Source organism: Rhamphochromis longiceps, linkage group LG2 (genome assembly GCF_057381845.1).
Source record: "Rhamphochromis longiceps isolate RC_006_pf linkage group LG2, R_longiceps_female_GT1.1, whole genome shotgun sequence".
In the NCBI taxonomy this organism is placed as follows: domain Eukaryota; kingdom Metazoa; phylum Chordata; class Actinopteri; order Cichliformes; family Cichlidae; genus Rhamphochromis; species Rhamphochromis longiceps.
In genome coordinates, this window is record NC_140558.1 from 28,673,651 (window position 1) to 28,688,466 (window position 14,816).

General features: G+C 39.4%; 1 protein-coding gene across 8 annotated transcripts; it reads right to left on the reverse strand.

Moving 5' to 3' along the window:
- Nucleotides 1-1,213: 1,213 nt before the first annotated feature.
- On the reverse strand, nt 1,214-13,626 carry rnf44 (ring finger protein 44). Of its 8 annotated transcripts, XM_085421564.1 has the most exons (13): nt 12,154-12,286; nt 11,780-11,885; nt 11,482-11,562; nt 9,278-9,470; nt 8,869-9,091; nt 8,504-8,671; nt 7,912-8,085; nt 7,630-7,791; nt 5,576-5,691; nt 4,768-4,855; nt 4,399-4,520; nt 4,215-4,314; nt 1,214-4,120 (listed from the first exon to the last, which is right to left on the reverse strand). In XM_085421564.1, the coding sequence occupies exons 4-13, from the start codon at nt 9,382-9,384 to the stop codon at nt 4,058-4,060; spliced, it is 1,323 nt and encodes a 440-aa protein (XP_085277690.1). In that variant the 5' UTR covers nt 9,385-9,470; nt 11,482-11,562; nt 11,780-11,885; nt 12,154-12,286; the 3' UTR covers nt 1,214-4,057. The 8 variants fall into 8 exon arrangements, with proteins under 8 accessions (XP_085277690.1, XP_085277683.1, XP_085277675.1 ...); XM_085421557.1 differs by lacking the exons at nt 11,482-11,562; nt 12,154-12,286 and adding an exon at nt 13,409-13,427; XM_085421549.1 differs by lacking the exon at nt 11,482-11,562.
- Nucleotides 13,627-14,816: the final 1,190 nt, after the last annotated feature.

The window sequence follows — 14,816 nt, forward strand, 5'->3', positions numbered from 1 at the left end:
TTTTTAGAATGACCTGATGTTATTTAAAGTACAATGAGCCATATATCCCCCCAACCTTGAATAGCGAGTCAGATGACAGTTGTGATATTGGTATACATCATACATTTATTAGTGAACAACCCTCTCAAATCAGCCACAACAATTAAAAAAAAATATGATTGCACTACTTGGTAAAGCATAACTAGCAACTTTTCATTTAAAAAAAGTACAAATCTTAAAAATTTCAAACAGTATACAGATGTGTATATATATAATACACTAACTAGTTATGTTAAATGCTACAAACAATATGATTCCAATGGAATGAAAAATTATAACATTAATAAGAACCATTTCCTATATATAATATATATTAGTTGTTTTCTCCCCCTCCCACCCGCCCCAATACAAACATGGAAAAAAATGAGGTAACTGTAAATGTGCAAGTACCAAAGCAAAATATCTGCCTAACACAGAACACATGCCCCTGGCTCTGTTGGTGGGTGGGTAGTCTGGTGTTCAGGCGAGGGCCCCTAGAGGCCAAGGAGAGTAAGAACAGTAAACCACTATCCCACCACAGCAAAAAAAGAAAAATCATTGGTAAACAATAAATGGCGTCTACGGAGCAATCGATCACAAATCCTAAATAAATTTTAGCTGCTTATTGGAACACAGTTTTCCACCACACAAGCTGTGAGATTATTCAATAACTCTTAACAGAAAGACTACAAGACTCTATTCTCAATTGTCGTTAAAAATTACTTCATTACCTAGGCCTTAATGGGAGGTTCTTTTTAATTAATAGGGTAACTGGATATTGTCAATTAAATATTTACTCCAAAAAGAACAGTGCTAACATTAACATGAATTAAGGTAATCTATATGTGAACAATATATTTTTAAGATATTGATACACTGAGAGCAAGAGCCTGATAGGCAGGTACAGTACTACACTGAAATAAGTATGACAACACTTTCTTTTTTTCCTTTTTTCTTTTTTTTTTTTAAATCCCTTAAACTATATTGGTTTTCACTTACATTGTTTAGGGGTATTGGTATAACATGCTTTAAGAATACATGGGATCCATGACAAACTATTGCATTCACGCAAGTGAGTTTTCATACCTAAAAGCAGAACATCTAGCACCTTTTCACTATGGCTTTTGATAAACTACAGTAGTTTCAGAGCATGTAATTTTCAGTCGTCAGGGCAAGAACAGTAACACAATGTATGTAAGAATTTCTGGATTCAAGACCAGTCTTTTTTTTTCTCTTCTTCTTTTCTATAAAATGAAATTAGCGCAATAAAATCTTGTAGTCATTCAGTTCTATTACAAATGTGTGCAGTACAATGCATGGCAGTTATCAGCTGAGCGTTAAGATCCAAACCCCCAGAACCCGAAGCCAACTAGAGCTAAAAATCAGTTGGGATCTGGTTGACAAGCATGCATATTGTGCACCATTAAATAGGTCCCGACCAGATTTTGAGAGATCCTCCACTATAACACTTGTTTTTACTTTTTTTTCCTTCTTCTTCTTGTTTTTTTTTTAAAGTCATGCAAAACACCTCTGAAATAGATCTGGGAGTGAATTAGGTAGGATAGTGTGCACTGTGGCACGTTTAGAAATGGGATCACAACCGCTATGTCTGAACATATGGTTTGAGTACAAGAACAAAAGTCAAACAGGTTTGAATAATACACTTGTAAATGAGTTGCAGTGTACATTGCCTCTTTTCAGTGAATATTATTAACATATTTACTGATCTTTTTTTCTTGCATGCCTGTCTTTAAATGATGTAATATCTACTATTTCAGACAAAACTGAATATTATAATTGATTACATTAAATTATTTATGGTCTGAGGAAAATGACCAAACTAAATTCAGATATACCCTTTTCATGGCATCCTTTCCATCTGAAATGGACTGTTCTCCTTTATTTTTATATACCGAGAGGCCCTGAGTGATTTTTTTTTTTTAAACTTACAATATATGCCAGCGAATAGATATGTACACATAGGTTAATTCTCAAAGCTGTGGGTTTAACTCATTAAATGGCTTTTTTTCTCTTGAAGGTGGCACACATCAACGACTCACATTCACGTAAGAAACAAAATTAAAAGGAAAAAAAAAAAGGCAAGATCCCTTTACACATAAAAGCAAAGGTTACAACCACCTGTTAGTGCTTAGTGGGGCAGTTAGGAGGCAAGAGAGAATTAAAAGCAAAAGTTCATATGTTGCTCTTTTCCCTCCCACCCCTAATAGATCCTGTTTTCTTTTTTTAGCATCAACGCAAGCAGGGAACTAGAAGTCAAACAGTGTTTCTACACTACTGAACACTCCAGCTCCGTGTCATTTGAAGCCCGCTCTGATCACTGTAGAGCTGGTGGAGTGTCATCAGTGACTTCTACAAGGTTTTGTCAACATTCTTCTGTCTTCAAACGTTTATCTAAAAGCATTCACACTGAAGCTATACATACAGTTGGCTCTTTTACAAACACCATTACCATGGCCTAAGACAATGACCTGACCGAGTTACCAGATTATAACACTTACACAAACATTGTTAGTGCTCTGTTTTCTTCAATGCATTTTCTCTAGAACGTAAAACCAATAAATAAACCTTAAAAAAAGGAAATAAAACAGCATACTTTCAAAACAAGTGGAAATGACATAGTATTTTCAGGATTAGTAACAGGTTTGTGCTTGTCAAGGTCATAAAAAGGCAGATCTGAAATCTTCAACAGTAGGCTATATATGTATATAGGATTTGGCTCACAAACAATGAAATAAAAAGCCCAGTCTTCCTAAAAGGGGAAGAAAAATGTTCATTTAAAACTCGCCACTCACTGCACATATTGCTTTCTGCACAGGTCTCCAGAGCACTATGGCATCAGCATACCCCTCAGAAGAGTACTCCCATACTTTAAATACACAGCCATGGTGTATTCACATGCTAAGTCTTCTCTCATGGCGCTTTCTGAACAAGCAAGCAATTCATTTAGTATGCTTCTTTGTCTTTTCTATTTCTTTAAAATTTGATAATTTTGGTGGCAATGCTTGATTAAAATATTGCTAGTCTGAATCAGTTCATGCAAATCCTAGCATGCTGCCCTGTATCCAGTGGTTACACAATGCATTGGCTCTGTGAACAGGACAAACATACACGCACAATATGCACACACGCGTACACACTTTGCCAGAGGAACAATGCTGACGTGGAGGGTGGATGAAGCACTTGTGCAGTTATGCCGGATGACCTCGAAAAGACGCAGTCCATTAATCTACGACTGCTTTTTGTACAGATCCGTGTTCCAGAGTGGATTATCTGGGGTAGAGGATACCCCATGGTTGCAGTCCATAAACCTCAGGCTTAACAGAATCTGCACTGAACCACAGCAAGTCACACTTTCACAATAGCATCGGCAAAAAAACTAAAATAAAAACAAACAAACAAAAAAACAACCCTAAAAACAAATAATGGATAAAACCGTTAAAAGGATCAATACATTATTGCAGAACATACATTATTAACAAGTCACTTTGCCCAACACCTACACAAACATGCATCTATGATGGTTAGGTGTCGCCTCCAAACACAGATACCCATGTTGAAGTACTCCTATTATTTTTCTGCTAATTGCACACGGTGTCCAGCCATCATTATCCAGGCTTCCGACTCACCTCTTCCAAAGCAGGACCCCCACTTTTCACAAACGCCCCAACCAAATCCACCAAATTTAAAAGAAACCCTGTAAACAAAAGCAGCAAATAATGCATTGCAGGGAAAAATCTTTGGAATCTGCAACGAGGGGGCAGAGAAAGAACTGGCTGGCGATCCCAGATCTCTGGCTATAGGCTGCAATAGGCAGTGGGTTTCATGTGACTCGGGTGATGAAGCACAGCAGAGGTACAACAGGCTCCAGAAACAATCCTGGATTGCTTTTTATTTAGGAAGGGGCAGGAGTAGTGGGTTGGTAAGCAATAATTACTGGAGGACGCAGGGGCAGGTGTCCCCAGCTTTGGGGCAGACTCTGGTGTGTGCAGCTTTCCAGTTCAGCACTCAGAGACAGTTCTCACTCCACCTCCCGGTGTACGTCCGAGGCATCGGCTCGGCAAATAGGACAAGTGCGATTGGTCTGAAAGCCAAACAACACTCAGTGTAAAGACAAAGTCTTCTAAACAAAGTGCTAAAAATATACTTTTTAAAGGTTTAAGCAGACATCCGCTTACCTTTAACCACTTGTCCACACACTTGGCGTGGAATTCGTGGTTACACGGTAATACACGAAGTAGCTGCCTACACTCAAAGTCACTAAAGCACACAACACACCTGAAGGGATGGAGGGGACTGGTTAGTATCATTAAGCCAATCTACACTTACTGAATCCTACTGAAAAGTGAGAGATGATCTTACAGCGTTTGTTCAGATAGATGATTCTCTGAGTTGAATCTATAGGACGGAAGTTGCTCTATATCTGCTTTTGTGAGTCCTCGTGGTTTTGCTTCACCCAACCTCTCTGCCAGATTCAGTAATGCCTAAGAAGAGAGAGAGAGAGGGAAATTATGTTGATGTTTTTGGTGTTCCTTCTAGGTTTTTGATCCACATATAGAAATGAGAATTGTATTTTATAGGTGTTTTTCAGCACTTGTACATGAAGTCAGAATTCAAGAACAATGAGCGCTATGATGCATTTGTATTACTGCAACCCTTTGGTATGTAATGTCAATTCAGCGTGGAAACAAGTTTACATGTGACAAATGAGCGATTAACAAATTCACTAACTTCATAGTTCTCCATCTCCACATCATCCACATCCAGGTCTAAACTGATGGCTGGGCCCACTGCTGTTGGAGGCACAGGAAGCATTGACCTGAGCATGCAAACACACAGAGACAACAGGTGTAAGAAAGAACTGAACCCAAACACATAATTTCTCCTTGTCAAAAGGCAGCACATGCCGTGCAAATACTAGCACTGAGTGGCAGCTACATTGAACCTCCATTTATTTTTAGACAGCAGAGATTCAAAAGTCATTATCATCATCAATATCTGCATAAATTTAAAAAGGATATGAAACACTAAACATATTCCTGTTTGAGTGCAGCTAGCCAAACAATGTAGAGCCACTTACAGCTAAAGAGTAAGTGGGTGAACATGGACAGTATATCCTAAAACACATTGTTGCAGCCAGAGCCAGCTGACTTTTACTAATAGTGTCGCTAGTTTCCTCTGAGTTATCAAATCTGTCACTAGTTCGCTAATATAAACGAATGTAAGTCTATTAATCCACAACCAACCACATGACTTCACACTCCAAACTGACAGAAGATGGCGCTAAACATGTTTTTATAACTTTAAGTACTTGTTTCTGAAATCCAGCTTCACAGAGTTGCATCTATGTTAGTTTTTGAGAGCAGGGCTCCTTTATATGTGTAGCATTTCATGTCCCCTTTAACCCTGATGTAGCTGCAGTCAATCATCAAGCCCATGCACTAAAATCAGTGTAATCAGGCAGTTTTTATTGAAAAAAAGTATATGATTAAAACTGCTATATTTCATCAAGAGGTGTGCTTTTCCTGCAGATACTCACAGGAAGTAAGGGAGGAAGCCTGGGTAGTAAGATGGGGGAGGGGGAGGTGGGGGGAGAGGCTGCTGCAACCGGTATCTCTGTCCACTCATTCGCCGGGGCAGCATGTGTGGATATGGCTGCAGAAAGACACACAGTGTCAAACAATTCAGTGTTTAAAGTTGTACCTTTTCTTCCATTTTACCTTCAAATGACAGTAAATTCAGTATTAATATTTTACAGAAATTAATTTTCATGCTTTGAAGTTGATGTAAAGCAACATTTGAAACAGCTGGAACAGAATGTGACCAGCTACTTTTAAGCACAGTAATAATATTACATTTTCTATGTTAAATAAATAGGGAGCCAATTATTACAATTTGCAAGTAATGTGCCTAAAACTGCTGATTATTCAGAGAAATTGTTCTCATACCAGTCACAAACGTGAATCACATGAATTACTATACAGTGCAAAATGCTTGAGCTACACCCCATTTCTTTATATTTCACTAGGAAAATGGGAAATAGATGCAGTGATTTATTAAAATGCGCAAACATATGCTGAAAAAAAAAGTTTGTACAATTCTAACAGGCTTGAAAGTCAATATTTGTTTGTAGTTACAGTGCATATGGTGAGTTAATATCTGACAGTACTTTTCTCTGTTCATAATTCCATCAGTTAACAAGATTACCAACATCACAGGCTCAAATGCTGCTCCAAATGACAACAGGGCTTCCACTGTGTTCTACAGATTGATGTAGACACTGTACTGCTACTCTTCTGACCTCCGTGTACGTATTATACCAAATCTTTCAAATTTGGGTTCACTCCATAAGACCTGTTGCCACTGATTTTCAGTCCAGTTCTTGTGTAATTTGGCATACCTCTGTTTTTTCTCCCCATTTCGCTTCCTTAAGAATGGCTTCTTGACAGCCATCCTTCCACTGACACCATTTCTGATGACGCTTATGTAGATGGATCAACTGAAGGGCCAGATGCGTCTCTCAAGTGTCTGTTCTTTGCTTTTCCCTATTTCTTAAGGACACAACTTATCCTGTTCATCTGCTGCAGATAGTTTTTTAGGCATGACACTTTTTTTGTCCTCCAATTGCCCTTAATTTTTAAGGACACACTGGACAACATGTCAAGAAATGCCAAATGTTCAACTAATAGCTCTTTGCATCTTGTTGGCACAAGTGCTATTTTATGCCTGTCAAACTGTGTTTTCATTCTGCGACAAGCTGCTAGTAACAAAATAGCTAAAGATAAAATTTAAAATTGGTTCTTTGCCAAGTTTTCTATTATGTGTATTGAGTTAGGTATTTTCCTTATGCTTTAATGTTTCATAGGTCAAAAAAAAAAAAACTCATCTGAAAATAGTCAGGTACAAGGAATGGACTGAAAACGAGTGAAAAAGGAGCAGCTTTGAAAGACCTACAGAAAATACAATTTACAAATTTGTGCAAAAATGTGTTCAGTATTTCAAAAACTCAAAAAGGATTGTTTCAGTTCAGACTCTTACTTTGTAAATATGAACACAATGTGTCTGTTTTTTCATATATACATGAACACATTGTAACCAATATAAGTATTACTACTTTAGATTTCTAACTTCAATTTCACACCTCAAAAATCTTACATACACACTTCTGGCATACTTAAATGCATCAGTGTGTATGCACCTACTCAGATTAGAGCACACTGGCGTGTGAATTTGAGACGCTTTCCATGCTCTCTGCTCAACCCAAAACCACCAGGGCATGTCAAAAACTAGGAGATCATTCAGTGGATTCATATTTTCAAAGTGGGAAAAAAGTTTTTCTAAACAGACAAGTTAGTTCTAACTCAATTGGAATACACGCATTTACCAACTACTGACTTTATCTTGACTTATAAATATAAATATAGCTGGTAAAGGCAAAAAGTACATAACGTTCAATCAAGACAATGTAACTGTAACATTGGAAGGACTCATCCAACTTTTTGCAGCAGTAAAGCTAACATTAATGTTAGTTCCCTAAAAAATAGAGCTCCAGTTGTTAATCTGTTTAACTGTGCGAGTCACAGGCTGTCTTACCACTCCAAAGGGAAGCTCCTGATGCAGAGGCTCTTGAGGAAGATACTGAAGGGGCAAAGAAGGAGGCAGCGCTGGTGGGTGATGAGAGGGAGGGTAGGAGAAGGTGCCTAATGGGTGCTGGTCCCCTCTTAGGTCAACTTCATTGTCTACCCTCTGTAGAGGCTGCCAGGAGACAGAAAAGGTCAGCATCGGGTTAAGCATGCAGACTGACCAACAAGCGACAATATTCTCTCTTTTTCTAGATTTTTATTATAGAACAAAAATATACAGTGCAGTACTCACCATGCGTGGGTGCTGAGGCTGTAAAGGGACAAACTGGCTCAAAGGAGTAAGGTGCGGTGGCTGGTGGGGTGGTACAGATGGGGTTGGGTGCAATACAAAATGTTCGCTGGAGATCAGGGGTGGGAAGGCTTGATAAGACACCGGTATATGCTGCATGGTACATGCCTGTATGAGCTGAGGAGAGAAAACACCACAAGAACAAACATTTAAGTCAATTTAGAATCAAACCCAGTATTTTGAATAAGCCTCCACTTAACCAAAGCAAATTTGCTCCTTATATTCACAATAATGCAGCTATAATGAAAGCGTGTAGTGAATAGAAGCAATGTGCTGCATAAAGCCACACCACTGACATTACTAACACAACACCAGTCTGCTTAATAACAGTTAAAAAACAACAACAACAAAAAAAAAATTAAATATGCCAAAAATCTTATTTCACACTGCCTGACTCATTTTTATGCTAACATGAACACTAATTTACAAATCCAAGAAGCTTGTTTGCTAATCATGAACAGTGACAGATTGCATGGCTGTTATGGCGTGCTACATGGATGCCACTGACATTTGGGCTCTTCCTTTTCAAACTCACAGGAGGAGGAAGGCAGCAGAGCAGAGAGAGCTGTCCGCTGAACATTACCGAGCATGCTGGGAGCTGCTGAGTGTTGCACCCTGGAAGGGGCTGCCCGGTGTGCATGGGAAATCCGTGGGTCGTCACCGTCGTAACAGTGTATGATATAGGAACCGATCCCTGGTGCATCTTTTAAGGGAACAAAGTAAGGGGGCAAGATGAGGCAAAACAAAAAAAAAAAAACAGATGTCTGTCTGTTAAAAAACATTTATTACATATTAACCCACAAGAGACTTAAAATAATATATTACTGTGAATACATCCAGTTAGATAGCACAGCTTAACACATTTAACAAATGGTAGAAACAAGTTACTCTCACTGTTACCTGGTCATGTAGATCCACCATGATGGGGCTCTGCTGGGGCAGGTGAGCAGCAGGGTGAAGCATGCGTGGTGCTGTGCTGGTGTGGCTGTACTGTCTGGACTCATCTAAAGGAACCTGTTGGTGGTGTTGGGAGAAAAGCAGATGATGGAAGTTCTCATCCTGGACCGGCGAAGTGTGCAGTACAGGTCTGTCTCGTCTCCCCCACTGGCGTCTTATTGGTGGGCTATATGTCCATATAGGGAAAAAACAAAACAACAACAAGTGATTGCTACAAACACTGAGTACATTGTATGAAGGTATATGGTCTGAAATTGTTCTAGAAACCATTTGACATGCTTGATGCAAAACTATACTTCAAAAATAACTCAAAACAACAATCCTGGAAGGAAAGACAGGGCTGAGAGTTTACCTTCTCCTGAGGTGCACTGGGGCGTTGCAGGGCTCTCCAAGGAACCTCCTCGGGTTTAAGGGGGCTGTTGGTGGCAGCCTATTTACTGCTATTTCCCATGGTCGCATTGGTGACGTCGTGCAGACGAGTCACGCTCTGGGAAAGGAAATCGTACAGTGGAGGCACTTGTATGTTGCCTCTGATTGTCTTAACCCTGCAAAGAAAAAAAAACACCAACAACAAAAATGCCAACTGTCACGTTAATAATCATGATTATGCTGCAGTGCTTATTGCTGTGTCTATTAACTGAGCATGCACCAATGATAAGTGAAGTTTATGGGTAGAAAATAAAACGAATATTAACCTTTTTAAAAGGACCCTCTATGTAAGATTCACAAAGATTTCCAGGATCTTAACCCAAATTGGATCAAAAAAGAAGGCTGATAACAGGATCACTGACACTATCTGCACACTGTTTTGGTTAGATTAAATATGAAACAAGAGCATTTTTATGAACTAACCTGTAAATTTCATAATACAAGCAACATAACAAGATATGTGACTTAAGAAAGTGTCTGTAACTTCATGTTTTACTAAGGCACAAGAGGATTTAATTGCTCCTAGGCCCATATCTCACTGCTTTGTTTTAATGACCTCATTCAGGACTCAGAATTTATGAAAAAGGAGCTAAAGTATATTCACCGCAGCTCCCTTTATTTAAGTGCTAAATTTAAAGGGAAAGCCAACATAGCAGGGTGTTGGGCCACCACGTGCACCTTTGGTGACCATTCTACAAGTCCCTGAAACAAATAGATTAATGGAAAACCATTCCTCCAAAAGATTTTCCCTCATCTGGTGTTTTGATGATTTTAGTGAGAGAGCTGTGTAACACGCATTCACTGTGTCGAGATCTAGTGTTTGCAAAGGCCAAAGCTTATGAGTCATATCATTTTCATACTCAAACCATTCAGTGATCCTTGTGCCTATTGGATGTGGCCATTGTCAGGTTGGCAGCACAATAGAACAGTGCTTTTCCAGACTCAAAATGGGCCTTTGGTAGATAAGAAAGCCCACAACCCACAAAAAAGTATTTTACCCTCTTTTTGTCAAGAAAATTCATCTTTAATTTGCAAGGCCAGATAAACCTACACAACAGATTCCACCAGTTAATAGCAAATGTAACACACACAAACACAGTGTTGTGTGAGGAGGTGCAAAAGTAATCATCAATTTCACTGACAGTCATTCTTGATGCTAAATAAATCAGTATGTTGTCCTCACACACACACCAAATTATTTTTCCTCATTAATTTCCAACTTAATGACATCAATGTATGACTTTAAATTTGGATTGTTAGCCACTTTTTAAAAAAATACCTAGAACTGTCCTATGCTTTCGCAGGCACTGCCATCTGACCAACAAGGTTTCATCCCAGGATAAAAGATATTATTCTGAACAACTTTATATTGATTTTCAGCAGCCCTACCTTCCAAGTGAACAAGCAGAGCCAAAGGGGAAAAAAAAAATCATATCAGAATGCTCAGATCCCTTTCATTTAAAGTAAGGCTCAAGGTTCCTTTCCTTTTCCCCCTTCCCCTTTAATTTGCTACCGGGCTGTAAACTAAAACTGACAATTTCTATAACTCATTTATACATTATCGAATAAATATCACTTGAGCTAAAAAATAAATAAATAAAATCTGTATAAAATAGTAAATTCTAAACTACACCTCTTCTCTGAGGGGCCTCCTGTCTGTTTCACTTACTGTTGCCTACTCCGAGATATGAAAATGTAACAAACACATCATGTTGCTAGTTACAGGTGCCTAACTGGACTAACAGGAACTGGATAATTACATCCAGCGGTATTGCCACTAATAATGAATTGTTTAAAAAGCCAGGTCGATAATATACACTACTTTATTCCGACTTTACTGCATTGTCTGTATTATACGTGGACATGACTTGAGTTAAACTACAATAATGCAATATCAACAGCTAAGGAATGTGCAAGCGGTGGTGTAACTGATGCGATTACATTGTGGGTGCTGATAAACAGGGGTCGCTGCAGCGTGCATGAACAAAAACATGGAAAGCCATGTGCTCATAAGACAAAGCAACAACAAAAGATGTGGTAGGTAAGCGGGTAAGCTCGCTACTGTGCAGCTTGTGAGGCCACTGCACCACAACATAATTTCACAACGACATTAGGTAAAAGCCTTACACGCATTGCTGCAAGATGAGAAACAATGATATCGGGGCATCCGCCAGTTCCTTATAACCAGGGCAAATCAGATGTCCCCTGCTGAAGGAGAACAGCTAACTTTAGACGAGCTAGGCTAACGCTTTGTCCAATGATGCAGCTGCTGCAAATAACGTTTGTTAGCTAGCATGCTATTACAAGATTTGGATAGATATTATTACAACTGCACATCTAAATCCACATAACAATTCTACACCACAGACAGACACAAGTATTATTCAGCAATGAGTTTGGTCACAACACACTGCCCATATCTTACTTTTTTTTTTTAGCTAGTCTGCTTGTTCGACGAGAAAGGGAGATGTCAGGTGTTTCAGCCTTCGAAATGTCGTGTCCCATCAAGTTATCCTTGCACGTAACTGCCTCTAAACGACCACCACCATCGGCAAAAAACAAAAAACAAAACCCAACGTTAACGGACTTTCAATCTTCTCTGTTCGACAGCTTTTTTGACACTGAGCCCGACGAAGCTGCTATTAGCTTGCTAAAGTTAGCCAGCTAGCACACGCTTTTAACAACTGCATAAGGAGTCCGTCTCTCCCCAGAAGCCGCTAAAATGGCCCGTCGGTTAACCGGAGCGTTTACCTGAGCAGGAAATACCGTTAATTGTGTAACAAAGACAACGTTAGCTACCATAAGACAGAAAACATTCCTTGGCGCGTGTATGTTCCTTGAAATGCATTGTTATGGCGAAACCACGCCTCCTTCGCCGAGCGGCCAATCAGCATTCAACAAACACAGACGGCAGACATCCTGACAGTCTTAGCTACAATGTATCAAAACAAGCAGCCGCGCTTCTTACTTGTAGCTTATAAACAAAACGCCGCCGGAGGGGTCGCAGGGAAAGTAGTGCAGATGACCGGAAACATTCAATTAAGTGTTACAATTAAGTGCAATTTTGAGGTTTTACACTATACTTTCAAAGATTTTTACATATAGATTGACTAAAAACTATGATGTATTCATTTCTATTTGTTAAGCTACCCACCAGTAAATACAGAAACCCCATCTCGACCTCCACAAGTTGCTCATTCAATAATGCATTCGCAATAATTCAGCAATATTCGGTACATGCATCGACCTGCTATTATTTGTCAATGCGTATTGCTGACTTTTATTCTTATTTTTATTTATTTATTTATCTTACTCAAGTAGTAAGAAACACTAATTTACATACGTCAGTTTTCCACTTTTCTCACTTTTCCTCACTTAAAAATGATTGAATATTTAGAATCAAATTACAATCAAACTTGGTCTACTAATTTTTTTGTTTGTTTTGTTTTTGTTTGTAGAGCACACTTTTTGAACTCAACATGAGTTCAAAAAGTGTGCTCTACAAACAAAAAAAAAACACTGTTGCACACAGTCTGTTTTGATTCTCATTGGAGGCCACCATGTCCTACTGTAGACTACCCAGCCGGTTATGTAATATTGCACTTGCATGATCAAGTCAGACATAATAAGGGATTTTATGTTTCTGTTGGCGACTGAATACAGCTGCAAAACATTTTACGTGATGCTGCACTTTAAGATTACCAAGCTTAAATGGGCTCACAGGCTACCTATTAGGCCCAATTTGTCCTGTAAGAATAGTAAATAATACAGGGCGTTTTGGGTGCTTCAAGGCACAGTACCGGAGCATTTCTGACATTTTGCATGCATTCGAAGGGTGCACCTATGCAAAGCTGACTGGAGAGTGCAGTGGCCGTATGCAGCATAGACTAAATGTAAACATTACAACATCGCACTCGGTAGCAGCAAAACAAGGAGGGGCTGGAGGTTGAGCAGGATGACAGCCCCAATAAGCCGTCTAACCATCTCCCGTTAAAAAAAAAGCAGCGCAAATCTTCAAATTTGAAAGCAATAAGAAGAGGAGATGTGTCGTTACCTGATTGTTAATATGCAACCATCTAGTTATGACTGATATTTCCCTTGTAATGTTCACATCTCGTTAGGCTAAGTGCGGCATCCTGTGGTCAGCTGTTCCCGTGTGGAACATTCCGTGGATTTCACCACTGCTATTAAAAAAAAAGGTGCTAAACATTACACTCTCACATTATCGGCAAGTTCTGTGTATATATTGTGCGCATTTGTGGCTTCTCAGCGGTCGAGACTGATTCCGTTGGAGCCACCTTTTCGTTTTGGAAGTGGCAGTCCAGCCCCGTGTCTGTTTTGACTTTCTGCAGTTCCCTGTTACACCCCCATTTTTGCGTATTTCAAGAGCAGAGAGCACACGGCGCGCTGCCATTTTTACCGTAATGGACAGAAAAAAGTGTGCCAGTCTGACTAGGAAGTTCATAGTTTCCCTACATAAAGTGTTTTATTTGCCTTCTGGGATTTGTGCGAAAAGGGGGGAAAGACATCTTCATCATCTTACTGAAAAAGGTTAATTAGTTACTTAAGATAACTAATTAACTCTATCCTTCAGTTTTTACATAACCTAAGACATCTTAGCCTGGGGTAAGCAAAATTGCCTAGAGAAGTAGTATGGAATAACTTTTTGTATATAATGTACAAAAAGTTGTTCATTATGTACAGCATTTTGCAAAAGTCTTGACTCACCCATCTTATATTTTCCTAGCAAAATGAAAATAGGTGAAGCGATTTATCGAAAGGTGCAAACACATGAAAATACAGGTTATAAGGCAAAAACAGAGTTTGTACAATTCTAACACTTTTGAGAGTCAGTATTTAGTTTGACCATCTTTACGCTTCAATGCAGCCTGAACTGTCTTAATAGTAATATCCTTTAGTAGTCGAATAGTAGTGGTTCACTGTGTGTTTTTCTATCCAGCTATGCTTTTAGCCACTAATCAGAAGGTCGGTGGTTCGATCCCAGGCTGCCTCCTGGCTGCATGCCAAATATCCTTGGGCAAGATACTAACCCCGTGTTTGCCTACTGGTGGTGGTCAGAGGGCCCGGTGGCGCCAGTGTCCGGCAGCCTCGCCTCTGTCAGTGCGCCCCAGGGCAGCTGTGGCTACAATGTAGCTTGCCATCGCCAGTGTGTGAATGGGTGAATGACTGAATGTAGTGTGAAGCGCTTTGGGGTCCTTAGGGACTAGAAAAGCGCTATACAAATGCAGGCCATTTACCATTTTAGTGCAGTGAGAGTGTGTTTGGGATCATTGCCATGCTGACAAATAAGGCTGCTCTCAATCTGACAATATTGAACCATGATCTGTGTTTTAAAAGTGGCTGTAGACACTCTCCTGATCTCCTTTGTACATATTAATGATGATTTGAATAAATAAAATACAAATTAGGATTCATCAGTCCATAAGACCTGTTAGCACCTA